This window comes from Mustela erminea, chromosome 6 (assembly GCF_009829155.1).
Source record: "Mustela erminea isolate mMusErm1 chromosome 6, mMusErm1.Pri, whole genome shotgun sequence".
Taxonomy (NCBI): domain Eukaryota; kingdom Metazoa; phylum Chordata; class Mammalia; order Carnivora; family Mustelidae; genus Mustela; species Mustela erminea.
The window spans coordinates 83,192,124-83,211,203 of record NC_045619.1 but is presented as its reverse complement, the minus strand read 5'-3'; the positions used below and the strand labels follow the sequence as shown (position 1 = coordinate 83,211,203).

At 36.2% G+C, this 19,080-nt stretch overlaps 1 protein-coding gene across 1 annotated transcript in view; it reads left to right on the top strand.

Annotated features, from left to right (window-relative positions):
* The window catches only part of RPAP3 (RNA polymerase II associated protein 3), a 41,380-nt gene that overhangs the window by 8,366 nt on the left and 13,934 nt on the right, over nt 1-19,080 (top strand). The window contains exons 6-12 of the mRNA XM_032347997.1: nt 10,006-10,127; nt 10,885-10,955; nt 12,541-12,666; nt 13,658-13,785; nt 16,617-16,738; nt 18,262-18,332; nt 18,452-18,553. Coding sequence (XP_032203888.1) covers nt 10,006-10,127; nt 10,885-10,955; nt 12,541-12,666; nt 13,658-13,785; nt 16,617-16,738; nt 18,262-18,332; nt 18,452-18,553 — 742 coding nt within the window. The remainder of the gene's footprint in view (nt 1-10,005; nt 10,128-10,884; nt 10,956-12,540; nt 12,667-13,657; nt 13,786-16,616; nt 16,739-18,261; nt 18,333-18,451; nt 18,554-19,080) is intronic.

Below are 19,080 nucleotides of genomic sequence, written 5' to 3'. Positions count from 1 at the left end.
ACTTTTTATTCTCATAACTAAGCCTAGTAAAACAAACATATGGTCATTTGCTGTCATTATAATTTCTTGAACAAAAGGCTGTTTGGCAGTATTATTTTTTATTTTTATTTTTTAAAAAGATTTTATTTATTTATTTGACAGAGAGAGACACAGTGAGAGAGGGAACAATAGCAGGGAGAGTGGGAGAGGAAGAAGCAGGCTTCCCGCCAAGCAGGCAGCCCAATGTGGGGCTCGATCCCAGGACCCTGGGATCATGACCTAAGCTGAAGGCAGACGTTTAATGACTGAGCCATCCAGGCGCCCCTGGAAAGGTCTTTTAATGAAATCATTTGACATTTTAAGAATTTACTGTATGGCCTGTCTTTTCCCAGTTTTCATCATAACGTAGTAAAAACTTGTCCCAAATTCTGGAACTTGCCTGCAGACTAGCATTTGGGAATCATAAATCATAAAAAGATTATTTCTTCTTTCCTTGAAAATGGAGGTAGAATCTTCATTTTTTCCCCCTCCAAATTGTTATTTAAGTTCCAGTTAACACACGGTGTAATATTAGTGATTTAGTGATTCATTGCTTATATGCAAGACTCAGTGCTTATCACAAGTGCCCTCCTTAATACCCATCACTTAACCCATTCCCTCGCCTACCTCCTCTCCAGTAAACCTCAGTTTGTGTCTGTAGTTAAGAGTCTTCTTCTTGGTTTGTTCCCCCCCATCCCCCGGCCCATGTTCATTTGTGTGGTTTCTTGAATTCCACATGAGTGAAATCCTGTGGTATTTGTCTTTCTCTGACTGATTTTGTTTAGCATAATACACTCTAGCTCCATTCGCATCATTGCAAATGGCAAGGTTTCATTCTTGATGGCTGAGTAATATTCTGTTGTGTATATACGACATCTTCTTTACCCATTTTACGGTGGACTTTTGGACTCTTTACATAATTTGGCTATTGTTGGTATGCTGTAAGCATCGGGGTGCATGTACCTTTTGAATCAGTATTTTTGTAACCTTTAGGTAACTAGCTAATACTGCAGTTGCTGGAATGTAGGGTAGTTCTGTTTTTAACTTTTTGAGGAACCTCCATACTGTTTTTTCCAGAGTAGCTGCACCAGTTTGCATTCCCACCATCAGAGTAACAGGGTTCCCTTTTCTGCCCATCCTCAACCAATACCTGTTATTTCCTGTGTTGTTAATTTTAGCCATTCTGACAGGTGTGAGGTGATACCTCATTGTAGTTTTAATGTGTGATGATGAGTGATGTTGAGCATCTTGTCATGTGTCTGTTGGTCATTTGTATGTCTTCTTTGGAGAATTGTCTACTCATCTTCTGCCCATTTCTTAACTGGATTATGTGCTTTATGAGTTTTATAAGTTCTTTATAGATTTTTGGATACCAGTCCTTTATCAGATGTGTCATTTGCAAATATCTTCTCCCATTCTTTTAGTTGCCTTTTAGTTTTGTTGATGGCCTCCTTTGCTGTGCAGAAGCTTTTTATTTTGATGAAGTCCCTGTAGTTTATTTTTGCTTTTGTTTTGCTTGCCTCTGGAGACATTTCTAGTGAGAAGTTGCTACAGCCAGTGTCAGGTTACTGCGTGTGTTCTCCTCTAGGAATTTGATGGTTTCCTGTCTCACATGTAGGTCTTTTGTCCATTTTGACTTTATTTTTGTGTATGGTGTAAGAAAGTGGTCCAGTTTCTTTTCTTTCTTTTTTTTTTTTTTTTTCATGTTACTGTCCAGTTTTCCCAACACCATTTGTTGAAGAGACTATCTTTTTCCATTGGATATTCTTTCCTGGTTTGTCAGAGATTAATTGACCATAGAGTTGTGGATCCATTTCTGGGTTTTCTATTCTATTACATTGATCTCTATGACTGTTTTTATGCCAGTGTCATACTGTCTGGAAGACTATAGCTTTGAAATATAGCTTGAAGTCTGGAATTCTGATGCCTCCAGCCTTATTGTTCTTGATTTCCTTGGCTATTTGGGGTCTTCTGTGATTCCACACAGATTTTAGGATTGTTTGTTTTAGCTCTGAAAAATGCTGTTGGTATTTTGATAGGGATTGTGTTAAATGTGTGAATTGCTTTGGGTGGTCTAGACATTTTAACAATATTTGTTTTTCCAATCCATGAGTGTAGAATGTTTTCCCCTTCTTTGTGTCCTCTTCAGTTTCTTTCTTAAGTGTTCAGCAGTTTTCAGAGTACAGATCTTTCACCTCTTTGGTTAGGTTTATTCCCAGGTATCTTACGGTTTTTGGTGCAATTGTAAATGCGATTAATTCCTTGATTTCTCTTTCTGCTGCTTCATTATTGATGTATAGAAATCCAGCAGTATTCTGTACATTGATTTTGTATCCTGTAACATTACTGAATTTGAGTGTCAGTTCTAGCAATTTTTTGGTAGAGTTGTTTAGGTTTTCTATATAGTGTATCATGTCATATGCGTAAGTGAATGTTTGACTCCTTCCTTGCTGATTTGGATCCTGTTTATTTCTTTTTGTAATCTTGATTGTTGAGGCTAGGATTTCTAGTACTATGTTACATAACTGGTGAGAGTGAACATCCCTGACTTCTTCCTGACTGTAGAGGAAAAGCTCTCAGTGTTTTCCCATGGAGGATGTTTTTCATAGATGGCCTTTGTGATATTGAGGTATGTTTCTTCTATTCCCACTTTGTTGAGGGATTTTATCATGAATGGATGTTGTGCTTTGTCAAATGTTTTTCTGCATCTATTGAGAGAATCATATATTTCTTATCCTTTCTTTTATTAATTCTTTTATTAATGTGGTATATCATGTTGATTGATTTGCAAATACGGAAACATTTGCGGCCTAGGAATAAATCCCAGTTGGTTGTGGTGAGTGACTCTTTTAATGTACTGTTAGATTTGATTTGCTAGTATTTTGTTGAGAATTTTTACATCCATATTCTTCAGGGTTATTGGCCTATAGTTCTCTCTTTTAGTGGACTCTTTGGTTTTGGAATCAGGGTAATGCTGGGTTCGTAGAATGAGTTTGGAAGTTTTCCTTCTATTGCTATTTTTTTGGAAGAGTTTGAGAAGAGTAGGTATTAACTCTTCTTTATATGTTTGGTAGAATTCCCCTGGAAAGCTATCTGGTCCTGGATTTTTGTTGGGAGATTTTTGATTATTGATTCTATTTCTTTGCTGGTTATCAGTCTGTTCAAGTTTTTGTTTCTTCCTGTTTCAGTTTTGGTAGTTTATATGTTTCTGTGAAATTTACCCATTTCTTCCCGGTTGTCCAATTTGTTGGCATGTAAGTTTTCATAATGTTCTCTTATAATTGTATTTCTGTGGTCTTGGTTGTTAATGTCTCCTTGTTTTTTTGTGATTTTATTTATTTGGGTCCTTTCTCTTTTCTTTTTTGATAAGTCTGGCCAGGGGTTTATCGATTTTATTAATTCTTTCAAAGAACCAGCTCCTGGTTTCATTGATCTGTTCTGCTGTTTTTGTTGTTGTTTCTGTATCATTTATTCCTTCTCTGATCTTTATTATTTCTCTTCTTCTGCTGGCTTTAAGCTTTGTTTGTTGTTCTTTTTCTAGCTCCTTTCTAGGTGTAAGGTTAGGTTGTGTAGTTGAGATTTTTCTTGCTTTTTAAGGTAGGCCTGCACAGCTGAATAATTCCCTTTTAGGATCGCTTTTGCTGTATCCCAAAGCTTTTGAATCATGTTTTCATTTTCATTTGTTTCCTTTATTCTCTTATTTCTTCAGTGATATCCTGGTTGATCCATTCATTCTTTACTAGGGTGTTGTTTATAACATCCATGTATTTGTGCTCCTTCCAAATGTTTTCTTGTGGTTGACTTCAAGGTTAATAGTGTTGTGGTCAGAAAATATGTATGATATGATCTCAGTCTTTTTGTACTTGCTGAGGCCTGATTTGTGACGTAGTATGTGATCTGTTCTGGAGAACGTCCCCTGTGCCCTTGTAAAGAACGTGTATTCTGCTGCTTTAGGATGAAATGTTCTGCATGTATCTATTAAGTCCATCTGGTTCTTTGTGTCTTTCAAAGCCATTGTTTCCTTGTTGATTTTCTGCTTAGGTGATCTGTCCATTGCTGTAAGTGCTGTGTTAAAGTCCCCTACTATTATTGTATTATTATCGAGTTCCTTTATGTTATTAATTATTTTATATTTTTGGGTGCTCCCACATTGGGGCCATAAATATTTAATAGTTGTTAGATCTCCTTTTTGGACAGTTCACTTTATTATGATACAGTGCCCTTCTTCATCTCTTTTTGCAGTCTTTGGTGTAAAATGTAGTTTGTCTGATATAAGTGTTGCTATTCCAGCTTTCTTTTGACTTCTGTTTGCATGATAGATGGTTGTCTATCCCCTCACTTTCAATCTGCAGGCGTCTTTAGGTCTAAAATGAATCTTGTAAGCCGCATATAGATGGGTCTTTTTTTTTTTTTTAAATGTATTCTGATACCCTGTGTCTTTTTTTTTTTTAAGATTTTATTTATTTATCAGAGGGAGAGAGGGGAGAGAGCAAGCACAGGCAGACAGAATGGCAGGCAGAGGCAGAGGGAGAAGCAGGCTCCCTGCGGAGCAAGGAGCCCGATGTGGGACTCGATCCCAGGACGCTGGGATCATGACCCGAGCGGAAGGCAGCTGCTTAACCAACTGAGCCACCCAGGTGTCCCTACCCTGTGTCTTTTGATTGGAGCATTTAGTCCATTTACATTCAGAGTACTTACTGATAGATATGAATTTAGTGTCATTTTATTACTTCTGTTGTTGTTTCTGGAGATTTTCTCTGTTACTTTTTAGTCTTTGTCACTTTTGGTCTTTTTTCCCCACTCAGAGGTCCACTTACTATCTCCTGCAAGGCTGGGCTAGTGGTCATGAACTCCTTTAGTTTTTGTTTGTGTGGGGAACTCTTTAATCTCTCCTTCAATTCTGAATGATGGCCTTGCTGTATAGAATAACTCTTGGTTGCGTATTTTTCCCGTTCAGCATGTTGAATGTATCTGTCATTCCATTCCTTTTTGGCTTGCCAGGTTTTTGTGGTGAGATCTCCACTTAGCCTTATGGGTCTCCTGTGTAAGTTAGGTGCTTCTTTTGTTTTGCCTGCTTTTAGGATTTTTTCTTTCTCTCTAGATTTTGCACATTTAACTGCAATATGTCTTGGTGTTGGCCTATTTCATTTGATTTTGGTGGGAGTTCTTTGTGCCTTCTGGGTTCTGATGTCTGCTTCCTTCCCCAGATTAGGAAAGTTTTCAGTGATTATTTACTCAAGTAAATCTGCCTCCTTTTCTCTCTTTTCTTCATCTGGGACTCCTATGGTATGAATGTTATGTGTGATGGAGTCACTGAGTTCCCTAAGTCTATTCTTGTGATCCATAATTCTTTTTTTTTGTTCAGCTTCTTTATTTTCCATTATTCTATCTTCTCTATCACTTACTTGTTCCTCTGCATCTTCCTTCTCTGGGGTCATTACATCCAGTCTGTTTGGAATCTTAGTTACTATGTTTTTTATTCTGATTGTTTTTTAACTCTTATCTCTGTGGCAAGGGTCTCCCTGATGTCTTCTATACTTTTCTCAAGCCCAGTGAGTATCCTTGATTGTTGCTTTATATTCTCCGTCAGGCATATTACTTACCTGTTTCGATTAGATCTCTGGCCATGACCTTTTCTCATTCTCTTTTGGGATGAATTCCTCTGTGTTGGCATTTTTTCTGAGTCTGTCTGTCTTCTGTATTTTAGAAAAGCCTCTGACGTTTCCTAGCTTTATGGAGAGGAGGTCATATAGTGTCCAGGGCATGGTGTTCCGGGAGTGTCCGGTGTGTGCTGCCATGTTTGGCTGTTCTGTCCCTCAGGTCAGGCATCAGCAGAGGTTCTCCTTGCCTGCTGTGGGCAGTGTTTGAACCTTGGCCAGAGTATGGCAAGCTTTAACTAGGTGTGCTCTGGTCTGCTTGTTAAATGAGACGTGCTGTTGCTACTACCATTAGAACTGAAACCTTGCAGAAAACTCTCTGGTCAGTAGATGTGGTGCGTGTGGGGGTTTCTGCTGGTGGTCTGGGGAAAGGGCCTGCTGCGCTGGGACTTAGGCACACTTGCCTGAGAAAAGCCATACCAGTGGGGCGCAGGAGGCTGGGACTTGGTGTAATAAGCAGGTTAGGCAGCCAGTATTGGTGCTGTGCTTCAGTTAACAAACTGAAGTTGGTTTATGCTAAGGGGGTTGGAAGGATGGTTCCTTTGTACCCGGAGAGGGGTCTCCACTTGCTGCTCTGAGGGAAATACTCCCAGAAGAGCAGTTTCGCAGGTGTTTGGGTTGCTTTCCTGCTGGAAACAGTGCTGTTGCTTTCCTGCTGGAAACAGTGCTGTGTACTTTCCATTCTGTCCCAGCCAAGCCTGCTGACTTCTAAAACTCAAAACTTTAGAGGCATGCTGGGGCAAGGACCTGAGCTGGTCTTCTGGGGGATGCTCTTGCTGTGCAGGGACGAATGCAGGTTTGACCAAGAAGGGCAGTGGCGCCACAGTGCGGGGGTGTGGGATTTGCAGCAAAGTCGGCTAAACAGCCAGTGTATCTGGACTAGCTGGGTTAGTTGCCCTTAGCAGGTGTCTCTGCACCTCTGCTGGGGGGCAGGGGAGGGAAATGGCACCCTCTGGCTTTTTTGTCCCTCAAGAGGTGTCTTTGTGGATGCCACCTCTCCAAGAAGAGTGCTCCAAGAAGAGTCAGCAGTCTTCCCGTGTGCCATAGACGAACCTCAGATCACTTCTGCCCCCAGGTAGCTTGCCTGCCTTCTCCCTAGGAGCAGGGCAGCGGCCTCAGGGCTCTATTCCAGCCAAGCTCGACCTCTAAAACTCCAGTTGTCAAGCCCTCCTGCTGGAAAAACTCCTGAAAATGAGCTGCTCTCATTTTCCAAGCCAGTGACTTTGGGGACTTGCTGTCTCTGTGCCTGTCCCTGAGCACTCTACTCTATCACCGTTCTCCTCGATCAGGATCAGGGCTCCCTCCACTCCACAGCACCTGAGATCCGTTTCTCTGCCAAACCACATTTCTGTACTCTCTACCTTCCTTGATAGGGTCTCCTCGTCTCCTCTCCCTCGAATTGTACAGTTTGTTTTGTCAGTCCTCAGGTCAAGTACTTGGCTATTTAGAATGATTTGATACTTGATATTTATCTAGCTGAGTTGGAGGAATGAGGCAAGCCTACAGTCTTCCTGCTACACGACCATCTTAGCTCCCCTTTAAGATGCATATTTCTGTGTGAAAGAAACTAATCTGAAAAATCTATATGCTGTATGATTTCATACTTTTCAACTCTGTGACATTCTGGAAAAGGCAAAACGATAGAGACCATAAAAATGTAAGTGGTTATCAGGGGTTGAGGGTGATGGAGGAATGAATAGGCAGCGCACAGGAGATTTTTAGGGCAGTGAAAATACTCTGTAATAATGTAGTGATAGATACATGCCATTTTATATTTTTTCAAAACCATAGAATGTTCAGCACTGAGAATAAGCTATAATGTACACTGTGGACCTTGGAGGATAATGGTGTGCCAGTGTGGGTTCATCCCTTGTCCAGATGTACCACTCTGATGTGGGATACTGATAATGATAACCCTGCACGTGTGAAGGCAGGGAGTATACAGATGAGAAGTGTCTGTACCTTCCCCTCGGTACCGCTGTGAGCCTAAAACTGCTCTAGAAAATTTGTCTTAATAAAAAAAATTAGAATAAAAAAATCTTTCGTGATAAAGTGTCTGTGAAGAGATGAAGCCCATACTACATTTCTTTTCAGCTGTAAATTCTTATGGCTCGCTTCTTTTTATTGAGTTATTTTATTCAAACCATTTTAAATGGTTTAAATGGTTTCAGATGTTCAGACCATGCTCCTGTAGCTCACGTTACCAAGGTGTTCCTCCAGTAAAAATTTGAGTAATGACATCTTTACCCAATTCACAAAAGAAAGTTAGCTGGGTAAATAATTGTATAGAAATTAATATCCTTATTTTGAAAAATCATTTATCCACTCTTTAACCTAGAGACCTTTCATTATGGAAAACTTAAAATATGTTCTAATCTTTATCTTTAAGTCATACTGACCCTTTAAAAATACATATTTATGTTGAAGAACATGAATGTATTAGAGTTTTATCATAAGCAGAGAATGGACTTACTGTAAGAATTTAAAAGAAGACAAATACCATCAAGATATTTCTTGAATATTAAAAATTTTAACTTTTAAATAATTATTTGGAAATACAAATTATATGGGTATCTGAGTTTTTTAATAGCTTAAATGGCATACTTAGGTCTCTGAAACTTTTTATAGCCTGTCAAATTATAATATTTACATTTTATAATATAATTATAATTTAGTATGTGTAAGTTATGGAAAATAATTTTACATAAACCCACATGCATCAGTGTTTCTTGGGGCTGGGTCACAGGATGTATGTATGTTCAACTTTACATGGTGATGACCAATTGTATAAGTAGTACAAAGATGGTTGTATGAATTTGTATTCCCGTTAGGAGCATGTAAAAATGCTTGGTCCATTATCTTTACCAGCACTGGTAGAATCGGGCCTCTTAATTGTTTTCAATCTAGTGGATGTAAAATGATAATTCACTGTGGTCTTAATTTGCATTTCCACAGTTGCTAGTAACGCGGAACATTGTCTTACATATTTATTTACCACTTGTATTTTTTTCCCCCTGTGAAATGCCTGTTTTGTCTTTTGGCCACTTTTCTGTTAGGCTGTTTTTCTATTGATTTTTAAAAATTCTTTATTTTGGATACTAATCCTTCAGTGTTTTTTTATAATTATTTTCTCCTAATTTGCTTTTTAAATTTTCTCCCAATTTGCTTTTTTTCTTTCTCTATGAAGTCTCAGTGAACAGAAATTCTTAATTTTAGTATATTTCAATTTGACTTTTTTTTAAAGGTTAGCACTTCTAAAAATATTATTTGTTAAAAAAAAAAAGTAGTTTCCTTCCCTGAGCTCATACAGTCTTCTGTATTTTCTTTCAAAAGGTTTTATGTTCTGCTTTTCACGTTTAAGTCTTAATATATGCTGAAGGTAGAATTCCAATTTCATATCTTTTCATATGAATATTTCAATCATTTAGTCTTATTTATTGACTATCCATGCTTTTCCCATGGATCTGCAATGCCACCATTATTCTGTGTCAAGTTTGTACTGATCTCTTTTACGTCACTGTATTTTCCAGTTGATCTGCTGCTTGTCCTTCTCCCCGTTCCTTACATCTTTAATTGCTGTAGTATTATAAGTCTTGGTAGATGGCATTGGGCGTGTTTTCTTACCTTATTTTTGAGGAATGTCGGGTATTCTTGGACTTTTGCTTATCAGTTTGAGTATTAGAATCATCTTGTCAAATTCCTTGAAAAATTATGTTGGGGTTTTGATTATAATTGCTTTGGATTTAGAGCTCAGTGTGGAGAGAATTATATTGCCATGTGTTTGTGACTTATTATAGATCATGAGTGTGCTATATCTTCACTTAAGTCTTCTTTAATGTTTTTCAAGACAGTCTTCAAATTTTCTGCATAGGGGTCTTTAAATATCTTTTGTTAGATTTATTTCTGTTTTTTGTTGATTATCTATAGTAAAGCGGGCACTTTGCAAACTTTGATTATTTCTAACAGTGTCTCTAGTTTGTTTTGAGTGATTTAGGTAGACCATCGTATCATGTGAGAATGTCAGTTTTATTCGTTTATTTTCCAGTCTTTTTATCTATTTTTCTTCCTTATGAAACTGTGTTAGTCAGGACCTCTAGTACAATAATGACAAAAAGTGGTGATAGTGGGCATTCTTGTTCCTTGCTTTAAAGGGAACATTACATCTCACCATCACGAATTAATGCTTTTCAGTAGCCTTAAGTAAATAAAAGAAGGTGGGAAACACACCTTTAATTGTGAACTAAATCCCCTTCTTGGGGATTTCAGAAACAAATTTTGAAGTTTGGGTTAACAAATGAATTTTATTAACCTTAATTTTTTTAAATTGCAGATTTGCTGTTGCTGAGTCTGATTGTAATTTAGCAATTGCCTTGAATAGAAGTTATACAAAGGCTTATGCAAGGCGAGGTGCTGCTCGAGTTGCTTTGCAAAAATTAGAGGATGCCAAAAAAGGTATTAATGTATTTCAGTTCCTTAATATCTAAAAAATTCTTTAATGATTTAATTGAACAGATGCTGTACAAAGAATACTAGACAGTCACAGTTCTTACTTTTGGAGAGCATTCTGTATTTGAATAAAGCTCATTTTTGCTTTTTAAAAGAATCCTGATACTTGGGAAAGAATGCATTATTTGCCTCCAATTAGACTTTGGTTCATATTCTCATTCCACTAATGTGGAATGAAACACCGATGAGATTAGGTGTGTGACTGACCAAAGGGAAGGTTATGGATGGATCTCCTATGATTATCAGTTTATCTGTAAAGTAAGGATTAAAACATCTTGTTGGATGATTTGAGGCAGAGGCACTGCATATAAAATTCTTAACACATTTTTCTTTATTTGTAAATTCTAGGGCTTGTATTAGTCCATAAAATAGGTTTATGTACTATAAATAACAAAATCTGAATAAAGTTGATAATCTGATAATTCTGCTGCTCCTTGGTTTTATGATATACAACTTAATGATAGGAAGTATCCTTTCTGGGGCTGGTGGAAGAAGGTGATTTGTTACAGGATTCTGTCAAGGTTTTGTCTTGGGGGAGGGAGAATGGAGAGAGTCTAGTTAGCCTGCTGTTGTTAATATTTCTTACTCCTCTTAATTTTGCTGCAGAACACTTGCCTGTTTGTCACATGTAGCAAATGATTATTGTTTTGTAGAATTTTTAAAATATCATATCTTTCAAATATTAATCTTCTAATTTACCTAGATTATGAGAAAGTATTAGAACTGGAACCAAATAACTTTGAAGCAACAAATGAACTCAGGAAAATTAATCAGGTAAATCCTAGTTACTTAAATTAAGTGCATTACTTACCTTTATTTGATGAAGTATAAAGGTTTTGGCATAGTCTTTGTACTGTAGATTACTTAATATAGACTTTCTGATTTTAGTTCTTTGTACTGTATAGTTTTACTAAACAGATTTATAAGCTAGAGGAAGTAGAATGAATGGTATTTAAAGATCCGTAGGAGTCATCATCTTAAAAAGCTGTCTGAGGGGCACCTGGCTGGCTTAGTCAGTAGAGCACGTGACTCTTGATCTCGGGGTTGTGAGTTTGAGCCCCATATTGGGTGTGGCGATTACTTAAAATAAAATCTTAAAAAAAAAAGTTACCTGATGTCTGTGAACCACCGCTGCTTTTTTCTTTCACAGATGATAGAATTACTTCTCCTTATCCCACTAATTTTTCTTTATTGGCTTGAGCTTTGACTTCTGTATTAAACTTCTGCATATTTCTTTGATATAAGCTCCATCCTTGTAGTTTATATTTTAGCAAAAACAGTACTAGTTTTTTAACAGTGAGATAATAGTTATTACTTAGCGAAAAATTTTGCTGTCAAATGATACTGTATAGTTATGTATTCCTTTCATTTTGCTGTTCAGTCAGTTATAGTTATTGTGCCATCTATTAAAACTTGGAGGAAAAAGTGACAATGTTTGGGGAAAATCTGCTTTTATTTATTTTTTATTTTTAATTTATTTTTAAAGATTTTATTTATTTGACAGAGTGAGACACAGCAAGAGAGGGAACACAAGTAGGGGGAGTGGGAGAAGGAGAAGCAGGCTTACTGCCAAGCAGGGAGCCTGATATAGGGCTTGATCCCAGGACCCCGGAAAATGACCTGAGCCAAAGGCAGTTGCTTAACGACTAAGCCACCCAGGCGCCCCAAAGATCTGCTTTTAAATATTGCTATTACTTACTGCTCATAATCTGCTGATAAATTTATCAACTTGCTTATAATTGTGAATTATCTTATATATTTTTGTATTTTGTCTGAGGTTAATGACTGAATATAAAATTTGAGAAATTTGGATGTGTGGTCTTAATTATCTATTTTATTTTTGAAAATAGTTCCTAGAATGGTGCCTGGCCTGTGTAAAAATTCAGTAAATATTTCTTGAATAAATAAATGAACAACTACTATTAGTGGATATGGCTTATTTTCATTGGAATAAGATGTATATTAAATTCACTATTTTGTTTTTTAATTTGAATTAGACTTTGGATTAGAGTAAAAACTATTATTTCAATATTAATTTGAAATGTGTCAAAAATTCCAATACATATGAGTGATTTACTATTTTAAAGTCAAATAGAGGGGCGCCTGGGTGGCTCAGTGGATTAAGCCGCTGCCTTTGGCTCAGGTCATGATCTCAGTGTCCTGGGATCGAGCCCCGCATCGGGCTCTTTGCTCAGCGGGAGCCTGCTTCTCTCTCTCTCTCTGCCTGACTGTCCGCCTACTTGTGATTTCTCTCTCTGTCAAATAAATAAATAAAATCTTTAAAAAAAAAAAAATAAAGTCAAATAGATATGTATCTTGCGTTACTTGTTTTATTTTAGCTGACTACTGTGTCTCCTAGGCTTTAACATCCAAAGAAAATTCACATCCAAAGGGAGCTGATACAATGATTAAATCATCTGAAGGAGAGAAGAAGAAAATTGAAGAGCAACAGAATAAGCAGCAGGCCATTTCAGAGAAAGATCTGGTAATCCAGAGGGATTTTAACATACATATGTTTTGCTGAGTTTACTCTTCATTTCTTGTGTATTTGTTTCTGTCTTCTCTAATGTTAAAATTCTTCAGTAAGAGCTGAAAATTATACTAAAAAACCCCTGGAGCTTACTAATTCAGAATTTGAGTAATTGATGAGTTAGTACATAATTAAAAATATAACATAGTTTAGGGAGCAAACTACTTTTGAGGATTTTAACATACTTAATGTATAGGTGGTTATAAATTTAACATAGAAATAAGTTACAATTCATTCTTAGATAGAGTTTTTTTTCATTAATTCATACTGGACTGTTTCTGATCAAAATTCCTTTAGAATCTTGAGCTGAGATTAGTTTAACATATTTGTAGCTTTTCTTGGAAAAATACTTATGGAATGATAAATACATATGGAATGATACTGTGAGAAACCTGACTGATTATAAGTAAGTGTGCTTATAGTGATGTCTAGTATATACATTCCAGTATGGTTTAATTTATCCTATGTTTAGACATGTTAGTAGTGTTACCAAAGAATGAGGTATACAGTTCTCGTACTCTGTTCTTTCACAAAAATTATTTGAGTTAATGAAATTCTATTGTACAGCTTCTAATACTGAGGAGTATAATATTTGGGCCTATATTTATTAAAGTGTTTTTCAGATTTAAGTTTTGTGTAATATTTAACTAGTAGAATAATGGTTAATGGTGTAAAGTAGTATAGTAGTACACTTTTTTCTTTTTAGTACTGAAAAGAGAATAATGCCACTACAAAACATAACCTAAACTAACTGATTCTAGAACATGTATCATGGATTGGATATTTAACATTAACATACACTTTAATAACTGATAGAGTATTGATGAGTATTCTCATAGTGTTTACTTATGATTTGAATTCAACTAATTTTTTATTCTTTCTGCATATTTTGCTTTTTTTTTTTTTTTTTTTTAATTCTTCTTTATACTTCTCTCCAAAATGATAGGGGAATGGATTTTTCAAAGAAGGGAAATATGAAAGAGCAATTGAATGCTATACTCGGGGGATAGCAGCAGATGGCACTAATGCCCTTCTTCCAGCTAACAGAGCAATGGCCTTTCTGAAGATTCAGAAGTAAGGATTGGTTATACTTAATACTTTTCAGGATGAAAAGTTTATCATAAATTGGCACATTAGATAAATAGTAATAAAATAAAATTTATTTATTCTTGAGCATTAAATTTAAATGAGAGAGATTGAGTGTGTATCAGTACATATTCAGTAAATGTTTGCTCTTTTTATTTTCCCGCTTGTAATAGTGTGGCATTACACAATTTAACATTTGTTTGGTTTATGCACGTTATTCTGAATTAGTGATTTAAAAATTATTTTTAACCTCAGAACCTTTTGGGCAAGTTCTTATCTGGCAGTGTTTTATACATAAGAGAATTGTTGCCATTGAGATCATCTGATTGATTATATATATGGCAAAAACTTGGTCTTGTGATACTAACAGTTATTTCTGGATGCACTCAGGTATTCCAAGTTGAACAATCAGGAGGATAATATCTGCTGGTAGAAACTGTTTCTCATAATTCTTTATATCTGTTGTAATCACCTTTTATACTTTAGTGACAGAATTTAAGAAAAAACCTGTGAGTACTTAAAATAGGGGTTCTGAAGGGTTTCTTGGTACCGTGGACCCATTTGGCTGCATGGGGAACCTTTCTTAGAATATTTTTGAATGCATAATTATACCTTTGAGGCTACAAAGGCATCCAATTATATTGAAATATAGTTTTTAAAATACTGCGATTTTTGACATAGTTGGTATATATACTTTTTTATTGACACAACGAAATAAGAAACTACATTAAAAATACAGGCAGATATAAAGCAAAAATTTGTTTTGAAGACATTATATGAAAATTCAAATTTGGGCTGATCTGTGACATCTTCCACATACTGATGAACTAATAAATGAATAGGAAATAAAAAAGTAACACAAATGATTATGTTACCAGTGTGGTAACATGAGACTTTGCTCTTTGGTATCTGATGACTACTAAGGGCAGAGTTCTTAGTTGCCTGTTAGTTGGCCACTTAGATCCTAGGAGCATTTATAAACCAGGATGCTGTGGTCACATACAAATAGGTTTAATTACTATTACAATTCTGAAATAGTGGTGAACATAAGTAATACTTTGAGATATCTGTAATAGTTGTAATGTGATATGAAAGTATCTATGATATTTATTGGGGCAAAGTTACAGCTACTGCTTTTGCTATTGTGGTTTCTTGTTTATAGTCATAATTGAAAGAAAAGCCAAATCCCATATAAAAGTTAGTGAAAATAAAGAGGGGAAAAATATTTTTCGTCAATATTTATTGTCATTTAAACCAATAGACACAATTAGAGATACATTATTTTGGTTAGAGTAAGTAAGGTGAAAAACAGGTTGAGTGTCCCAGTACAGGTTTTTTTTTTTTTTTTTTTAAATTAAAGATTTTATTTATTTATTTGACAGACAGAGATCACAAGTAGGCAGAGAGGCAGACAGAAAGAGAGAGGGGGGAAGCAGGCTCACTGCTGAGCAGATAGCCTGATGCGGGGCTCGATCCCAGAACCCTGGGATCACGACCTGAGCCGAAGGCAGAGGCTTTAACCCACTGAGCCACCCAGGTGCCCCCCAGTACAGGTTTAAAGGCATGAGAGTGAAAAAGTTAATGTAACTTCCAGAAAGGGCAAGTGGTCCATATTATGGCTGTTAACATAGCTGGAGAGTCAGGCAGGCCTTTGACTTTGCTCTTTAAAGTACCTTACCCTAAAAACTGGGGTGGGGGGAACAGGGGGGCATGCATGTGTCTGAATGAGAGAATGATACAATCAGCAAAGTACAGAATATATTAGTGGGCCGTGGGCACATGCACTTGCATAGACACAGACATAGTCTTTCTTCCATTGAAAAGTGAAGTAAAGAACTAGAAGATGTTTTAAGTTCATTCAGAATTTTGATTTTGTTCTTATGAGGTCTTGTTTCAAGGGTAGGATGGCATTCATTTTAGGCTTTGGGGAGAATGTTATTGCAGAAGATTTTCTTTTTTTGGAATTTTTTATTATGAAACTTTTATAGCTTTCATGTAAGTAATATAATAAACCCCATGTACCAAATCATCTAGGGTTAACAAGCCATATGTTCGTCATTATATTTAGTTAGCTTTTTTTCCCTTTGAATTATTATAAAACAGATTAGAGACATTATGACGTCTTATCCCTAAAGGATCTTTTGTACATAATTGCAATGCCATTATCATGCCAAATAAATTCACAGTAATTCATTAATGTCATTTTGATATATACAAAGTCTTCAGTTTTTCTGTTCTTTTTTGTTTTGTTTTGTTTTTAGCTCTCCTTAACTTTTTGTTTTTTAGAGCACTATCCAGTCTGACTGAATTGATGGCCAGTTGCATGGTTGAGTAGAATTTAGGAAAGGTGTTAGATGATATGCCATCACACATGTAACAGGTCCTGAGTTTTGCGTAGATTGGTTTTTCTTAGGTGGTGTATAACTTAGGTGATCCTTAGGTGCGTAAATACTAAGTTTTATTAGAAAATGAATGCCAGTTTTAATTGTCAGTGTAGTACCCATGTGTATTGAGTGTTGGCGAGGTGCAGGGTGGATTCCAGCCAGTGATATTCTTTTGTCTGCTTGGCTTGTATTTTACCAGCATTTTTTTACATTCTTCTGGCACTTTCTATCCTGACTTTCCTTTAACCTTGTACCTTTTCCCTCCTTCCTAGATGTTTCCAAGATTCGGTGAGAGTGAACAATTTAAAAAAAAAAAAAATAGTCTTTCCTCTCAAAGACAGATTTGGAAGTTTTATTTACATTAGAAAGTCAGTTTATGTTAAGTTTTACCTATAAGCTGCATTTTCCAGTTGGTAATTTTGTCATATTAAATAGATATGAAGAAGCCGAAAAAGACTGCACACAAGCTATTTTATTAGATGGCTCATACTCTAAAGCTTTTGCCAGAAGAGGAACAGCAAGAACATTTTTGGGAAAGTTAAATGAGGCCAAACAAGGTACGACTATCTTTCTAACAACTATCACTCACTCATTCTTTTGAGACTCCCATGTTATAGAAGCAGAGATTTGTGTAGCTTTTCCATTGTTCAAGGGTACAGAACTTACAGAAGTAAATTTTCTTTCACAGTTCAGATCGTGAATAGTTTGCAGATTTGAAGGGATGCAGCTTTCATAGTGGGCCAGATTATCTTTAATAGTGTCCAGTCTGATCTGGCTAATTGCCAATCACAGTTAATTAATAATTTGAATTATAGGTGAGAAGGAAAAGGCAAAAAGAAAGAGAATCAGCTGTTAAAGGTTAGAGGATAATGTGAGATCTGCAGTGATGCTCCTTTTTATTCTTGGTACTAGTTATTTTGTTTTTCAAGGATCTTTTAAGTATTCAGTCTGTTAGCCTTCTTGAAGAACTTACTTGGTTTTATAGCATATGTTTTCTGTTTCACATATTTCTGCTCATTCTTTCCTTCAGTTTTGTTTAGGCTTATGTTATTTTATTTTAAAGATTTTATTTACTTGAGAGAGGGCGGGCTTGCTTGAGTGGGGAAAGGACAGAAGGAGAGGGAGAAGCAGGCCCCCTGCTGCTCAGGGAGCCTGATGCAGGCTTGATCCCAGGATCCTGGGATCCAGGGATCCCAGGATCATGACCTGAGCTGAAGGCAGACACTTAACAGACTGAGCCACCCAGGTGCCCCTATTTTGTTTAGGTTTCATTTGCTGTTTTTCTAATATCTTGACATCAATACTTAGCTTATTGATTTTCAACCTGCCTTCTTTTCTGATATGTGCATTTAAATCTGAGAGTTTCTCTCTAAACCTGGCTTCAGCTGTAGGTCATGCATTTAAAAAATGGTAGTAAAATATACATAACATAAAATTTACCATCTTAATTATTTTTAAGTGTACAATTCAGTGGCATTAAGTACATTCACACTGTTGAGCAGCCATCACCATCACCTCAGACATCTTCAGCGCTCTTTCATCATCCAGTCCTGAGAATCTACCCATTAACAAAAACTCCCCATTCCTTCCTCCATTAGCCCCTGGTAACTATCATTTTACTTTCTGTCTCTATGAATTTGATTGTTCTAGGTACCCCATATAAGTAGAATCATGCAGTATTTGTCCCTTTGTGTCTGGCTTCTTTAACTTAGCTAATGTCTTCCAAGGTTTAAGGCCAAATAATATTCCATTATATGGAATTCTCTTAGATTCTGTCTTAATATTTAGTGAGTAACCCTGTCATTTTTTAATAATGTGAGCTTTGATAAGTTAGATGATCTCTAGACCTCAGTTGTATCATCTGAAAAGTGGGGTTGTTATGGGGGTCACACAAGAATTCACACAAAGTAACTAGAAGAGCACCTGGTCAATGTTTAGCTCTTATTATTGCTCAACCTGTTTCCTTGCACGCTAAGTAAAACTTCTAGAGAGAAGCCTGGGTTACTAACTAAATGTATCATGTCTTGAACTCTGTACATATTTTCACTAATTTATTCTGTTTCTTGAAAATTCACTTTAGATTTTGAAACTGTTTTGCTTTTGGAACCTGGGAATAAGCAAGCAGTTACTGAACTTTCCAAAATTAAAAAGGTAATGTATTCTTTTCACCAAAATATGGTCTAGTTTTCTCAAACAGGAACACATTACTATTATATAACTAACTTGAGAATATATATTTTGGTAGTCATGCTTACAAATTTATTTTCAAGGACTTAATTGAGAAAGGACATTGGGATGATGTTTTTCTCGATTCTACACAAAGGCAAAATGTGATAAAACCTATTGATAATCCATCTCATCTTGGGTCAACTGTAAGTGAAACACTTTTCTTTCATTTTTTCCTTCCTTTTTAAATATCAGTGTTATAATAATAAGAGTTGGAGACAAAGTGTTGAATAAATAAACTCTTTAGAATCTTTAAAAAGCACTCTTAGGATTATTGATATCAATAAAAATGGGGAAAATTCAGCTGTTTAGAATTGTGGGATAACTTTTTCGTTGACTTAACACTACAAATTTAAATATTTCTACATATTTTCTTTTTTAAAAATTTTTAAAGATATTTATTTATTTGACAGAGATCACAAGTAGGCAGAGAGGCAGGCAGAGAGAGAGGGGGAAAGCAGGCTCCCCACTGAGCAGAGAGCCCGATGCGGGGCTCCATCCCAGGACTCCGAGATCATGACCTGAGTTGAAGGCAGAGGCTTTAGCCCACTGAGCTACCCAGGCACCCCTGTGATATTATTATAATAATAGCCTTGCATCTTCTGGAGGGTTAGATCTAAAGTCAGCACTTAAGTTCAACAACAAAAGTAAGATGAACGTGCTTTATAAGTCC